The sequence below is a fragment of the Perissodus microlepis genome, chromosome 6 (assembly GCF_051167445.1).
Source record: "Perissodus microlepis isolate ML-2025 ecotype Zambia chromosome 6, ASM5116744v1, whole genome shotgun sequence".
NCBI classification, from domain to species: Eukaryota; Metazoa; Chordata; class Actinopteri; order Cichliformes; family Cichlidae; genus Perissodus; species Perissodus microlepis.
The window spans coordinates 11,872,349-11,878,118 of NC_140466.1; the positions used below are offsets into that span (position 1 = coordinate 11,872,349).

Sequence of the window (5,770 nt, forward strand, 5' to 3'; positions counted from 1 at the left end):
ACCTGTTATTTCGTTCAGAAGTTGCACAAGTTTTCTTTTCTTTTCTTTTCTTTTCTTTTCTTTTCTTTTCCATCTCCGCCTCATTTAATACCTCCCCGTTGCACTAAGCTTGCAGACCGTATTTTGTGTGCGATATGTTGCCAGATAAACATGTCATGACAAAAAGCCAGTGTTGACACTCCGCGGAAGCACAGTGGCCCGGTGATGGGGACACTTTTTGCAGCGTGCGGAATATAAAGAGAGGGAGTGGCGCACTGGTTAACACTGAGGAGAGAAACTCCACACGCAGACAGAAGCACGGCAGCGCCCGGGATAACATGATTAGCGCTCTATTAGGTCCGCTACTGAGCACAACTAGATGCAGCACAGAGATCATTGTGTGAGGAGAGAGAGAGGAGACGCAGAGGAAACGCTTCATCTGCCACATGGAGCCTCTTTTCTTTCAAACGGTCTGCCTGAAGAAGTTACCCACTGACAGTTTTTTAATGCCTGTGCCTCTCATGCACTGGACACGTTGTGCCACTGCCCTTCATCTCAGGTAAGGCTGCTCCGCTCTTTTTTACGCTCTTTTCTCAGTGTTACTCAGGTTCAAGTGCTCACCTAATGTCTCAGACAGGTGATATTAGTACATAAGTCATGTCATAGTTAAGCGAGAACAGAATTGTAAGCACTGAAGGATCTGATGTTTGTTTCTTTGTGTTGCCTCATATTTTCAGATGAACTGTCAGCCTTTTAAATAATAAGGGCTAATTCTTGGAGGAGGCAGTGCACAATGAAAGAGAAAAAGCTGAGGAAAGCCCCAGAGGAGTGATTCATTTGCTTCCTTTCCTCATCCCTGCTGTGAGCTACAAGCTCTGTCCTTCCTGGTGGATGATATTTGTTAACCTCAGGTGAACTCAGATAGGCAGTGGGTCAACCTGCTCCAATGGAGTGTGCTATGGAGACCAACCAGACAGACATGAAAGTTTACACCCTCCAGATTGCCCTGCCACTCACAGTGCTGGTGGCGATCATGATCCTGTTGATAGTGTTTGGTAATGTCCTGGTGGTCATAGCTGTGTTTACAAGCCGGGCCCTGCGGGCTCCCCAGAACTTATTCTTGGTGTCTCTGGCATCAGCAGACATTTTAGTGGCTACCCTTGTGATGCCTTTCTCCTTGGCCAATGAGCTCATGGGATACTGGTACTTCGGTGGAGTGTGGTGTGAGATCTATCTTGCACTTGATGTTCTCTTCTGCACTGCCTCCATTGCCCACCTTTGTGCTATCAGCTTAGACCGCTACTGGTCCATCACCCAGGCCATCGAGTACAACCTGAAAAGGACACCGCGTCGCATCAAATGCATCATCTTCATTGTGTGGGTTATTGCAGCAGTTATATCCTTCCCACCTCTAATCACCATGAAGAAAGACAAGAATACTGAAAATGATTATAACAATAATAACAGTTTTACTAATGTTACTAAACCTTCGTGTAGGATCAATGATGAGAAATGGTATGTCATCTCCTCCTGCATCGGGTCTTTCTTCCTCCCTTGCATCATCATGGTTCTGGTCTATATTCGGATCTACCAGATTGCCAAAAAGAGGACGCGAGCACCACCCGGAGACAGAAAGCGAAAGGATCTGCCAAAGGCTGCCACCGTCGCTGCTTCCAACCAGAAGCAGAACGGCATGGGGGATGATGAGGATCATGACAAGCTGAATGGCGAACAGGTCATCAAACTGAAGGAGGAAGTGAAACGAGGCGATGGTGCAGAGGATGAGAAAGGTGAGGCCAACGGGGTGGACATTGAGGACTCATCCTCCTCTGATCATCATATGAACAATCCATGCTCAATAAAAAAAAAATCGACCAAGGGGAAACCCAGACTGAGTCAAATCAAACCAGGGGAAGATGATGTCAGAAAGCGCGAGCCGAGCACCAAAGGCAGCCGCTGGAAAGGCCGTCAGAACCGAGAGAAACGCTTCACTTTCGTCCTGGCAGTGGTCATTGGAGCATTTGTGATCTGCTGGTTTCCCTTTTTCTTTACATACATGCTGAAGACACTGTGTCTGTCCTGCTGTGTCCCTGAAAAACTGTTCAAGTTTTTCTTCTGGTTCGGCTATTGCAACAGTGCACTGAACCCCATCATTTACACCATCTTCAACAACGACTTCCGGAGGTCATTCAAAAAGATTCTGTGCAGGAGGGACACTAGGAGATATGTATGATGGACTTGATCTTGTACATACATTCTTTTTTGCCATCCTGTACATAAATTGTAAAAGACATTGATCTTTGTGCATGGATCACCAGTTTGCTCTAGGTGTTACTGCTTGGAAAAGCTTTGCCAGGATGAGCTTCCTGTGCACTAGTGGGAAAAGTTTGCCTTTAGAACTTTCTGGCAGAAAATCTTGTTTTCTTTTATGCTTTTCTAGGTTTGAGCAACACAAATATATGGTAAGATTTCAGAAAGATTGTTGTTTGGGTTAAGAAACATTCTATGAAATACAACAGAAAGAACTGAAGGCTAACTTCTCTCATGTCTTGCAGCATCTTTTCGAAACGTCTGCCACCCACAGCCTCAACATTGACCAAGTTCACACAAAAAAGAGGCTTAAAGTACCGAACACCACAGCGAGAACATGTTTTATTGTAACTGCTCTTTGTATTTTTATAAAAGAAACAAACACAGTGAAGTCCATGATATGTATTGTATTTTATGAAAGTGTATTGTACAAAATGATCTGTCTGAATATTTGTCTCTATTTTTGTTGTTATGGATACAGTATTGTGCATTTTTTTATGATATGATGTTGATGACGGTTAAGATAATGATGATGATGATGGCGGTGTGGGAAAAAATGCAGACCCTTTTAAAGAGTAAATAAAGGCCATTTCCTGAAGCAGTTTCAAGGAGCCATATAAAACTTCAGACTGGTGATGACATGTTATAATTTACAGTATGTTACTGTGTGTTTACTTATTCACACAAAACACACTAGAGGCGTGTAATAAAATGGCACAAAGGCAGCACGAACAAAAGAAAACGTCTGAATTTGTTCTCAGAAAATGATCACGGGTTAAAGAGTTTCCAAAGGAGAAAATAAAGCGGTCCCACGTGCCACCCGTGCAAGGGTGTGAAAACCTTCTTGTACAGTGAATTGGATGCTCCAACAGAAAAGTGCAAATACGCAGGTCTGTTGAATCTGACCTTTGCAAGAGATTAACAAAGAGCTTAGCTCTTAATGAGCCTGAACAGAACATGTGCAAATGTTCTTTTGCTCTTTGAATTAACAAAGATTGTGATAAGATGCTTGACTTTTTTCTTTTTGGGAAGATGTCAAATTAAATTACCCTTCTAATCTTTTTTTCCCATCCCAAGTCTGTCTAGTGGAGCTTTAGATTTCAAAGTTCGTTTTGGATGATAAGAAGTAACGGTTCATTTGTTGTCTTGTGCTACCACAGTATGCGTCATTAAATAAAGACACGCAGCCTGTCAAACCAGATCCTGATTGACTGGTTCATCTCTCTTTTGCTCTCTCTCTCTCTCTTTTCACTGTCTTCCCTCCATCAGACTTCGAAGAGCGGGTGAAAAAAAACAATTGAGTAACTATAATCTGTGCATCGAATACAGAGAGCATAGCTTTTCCCTGCAGAGGAGGAGTATGTAAATGGATTCCTTTTGACTGTCAGGAAGGCAGTTGAGCAGCACAGTCCTCAGAAAGCTAAATGGTCTTTTGGGAGTTTTTCTAACTGTGTATCCACCTTATCCAACACAGCCTGATGTACACTTATATTTAGCCGGGGGAGTGTTTCTCTGCACGTTTACAACATGTATAAGTGTGGTGAGTCTGTGAGAAAAAGGCAGTGCATGTGTGTGAGAATGTGCAAGTGTATTTGAAGCACATATAAACACAGGGGGTGAGCTCCCACTGGACAGACATGTTTGCAGTCGTGCTGATACTCCATGCTCATTTTGAATGTGAGGAGAAATTTTCTGGGAGATTTTGTTATGTTGTAGAAAAGAAAAGAAAAGAAAACTTTACCAGAGAGATGGGTGTCAATAAAGGTTACAGAACTAATACATCAAAGTCAAGTCTTCTCAAATTCTGGTCACTTGTTTCGAAATGGACAGGAAAGCCAAGCTTTTGCTGTCAGTCTATTTGTAATAAATTCTCTTGGGGTGCTGTGTCCTAATTAATGCCAGTTACAAACTATGACCTAAATCAACATGTTTGTTGTTACGTTTTTACAATACCCAGAGCAGAGAGTTTTTCATTGATTCCCCAGAGCCTGATTTAAGTCCTTCTACTTCCTGTGAGGTTGCAGGTTGAGAACATAAGCTCTTCATATGTTTTTGCTGGAGAATTCTCATAACAGAAAGATACACATTGATATTTGTTGTGAAATATCCATCGTCAAGAAAGAGTAGCCAACTCATAGGATTAAACATCAAGTTAAAACTAAACTGAACTTATTTAGGAAGTTTAGATGTTTTGTATCCTTACAAAAGTGAAGTATCACTACTTACTTTTTGAAGTATTTCATAATGAAATACTCATATTCACAGAACTTTACAGTACATTGACAGAGTTCCTGGTTAGATCTAAAAAATTTACCATCTCATTCCTCCTCTCGGCCCCAACTAGTCCCAGCAGATGGCCGCCCCTCCCTGAGCCTGGTTCTGGGTTCTTCCTGTTAAAAGTGAGTTTTTCCTTCCCACTATCTCCAAGTGCTTGCTCATAGGGGGTTGTTTGATTGTTGGGGTTTTCTCTATATTGTATTGTTGAGTCTCTACCTTGCAGTATAAAGCACCTATTATTGTGATTTGGCCCTATATAAATAAAATTGAATTAAATTGAAATGAACCATGCTATTTTTTTTGCTTCTTCTTATAATTAACATAATATTGATTTTTATAAATACTGCATACTGTTGCTGGTGTATATGGACAGTGTGCATACTGCTATAGTAACATATATACAGTATATATACACTGATGTGGTGTGACCAGCATGCTGGTATGAGCTAATATTAATAGATACACAATCCTGTGTAACTAAAGTCATTTTGCTTAACATAAACATTAATTAAATTTCTAAACTGACAATTACTGACATTAATAAGTGGGAAGGTCAAAACAAAACCAACATATTGCCCTGTAAATTGATATGGCAACCCTTTTAGTTGCTTATTTATGCAAACGGCAGCTGTGTGACAGGAACATGATTCAACTGAAGCTGGGTTGCGGAACAGCTGATGAACATAATCCAATATTTACTGTCATTTTTGCTCAGTTTTTGGATTCTAGCTAACTCCTGAGAGAAATATCACTAGTTACAGTATCCATCTGTTTTTTGGCGCTGAGCAGATTGCAGTGGTTTCGTATTGTCACTTTATAGATTAGTGCTATATCAATTATAGCTGATTTAAATGTATGTGTCGTCATGATATCCTCTTCCTTTGAGACAGAGCTGAAACATTGCACAGCAGGTCACAGGGGTTTGTGAATGGATACTAACTAATATATATGTGTTGTGTGTTTACCTCGTCTCGTCCTCCTGTTCCTCTCTGTCTCTCCCTCTGCACCTTTCACATCAACAAGCAGTAGTGATATCATTAGGCGGATGTACTCGCTGACTGCCTATTGGAGGAAGCCAGCTGTCGAAGTCAGCAGACCCTCTACACACATACACACACAGACATAGACACACACAAACATTTAGCCTCTGGGAATCAGGGCATGGATCATCAGGTTAGAGTGCACATGCGTCTCTAAAGGCAAA

At 41.5% G+C, this 5,770-nt stretch overlaps 1 protein-coding gene across 1 annotated transcript; it reads left to right on the top strand.

The window, feature by feature from the left end:
• The first annotated feature begins 244 nt into the window (after positions 1-244).
• adra2a (adrenoceptor alpha 2A) lies at positions 245-3,490 on the top strand. The gene is made up of 2 exons (XM_084930798.1): positions 245-538; positions 717-3,490. Exon 2 carries the CDS (start codon positions 926-928, stop codon positions 2,210-2,212), a length of 1,287 nt encoding a protein of 428 aa, XP_084786924.1. The 5' UTR covers positions 245-538; positions 717-925; the 3' UTR covers positions 2,213-3,490.
• Positions 3,491-5,770: the final 2,280 nt, after the last annotated feature.

Coding starts and splice junctions, on each gene's coding strand:
- adra2a (XM_084930798.1), top strand. CDS start 926: ATGGAGTGTGCTATGGAGACCAACCAGACAGACATGAAAGTTTACACC.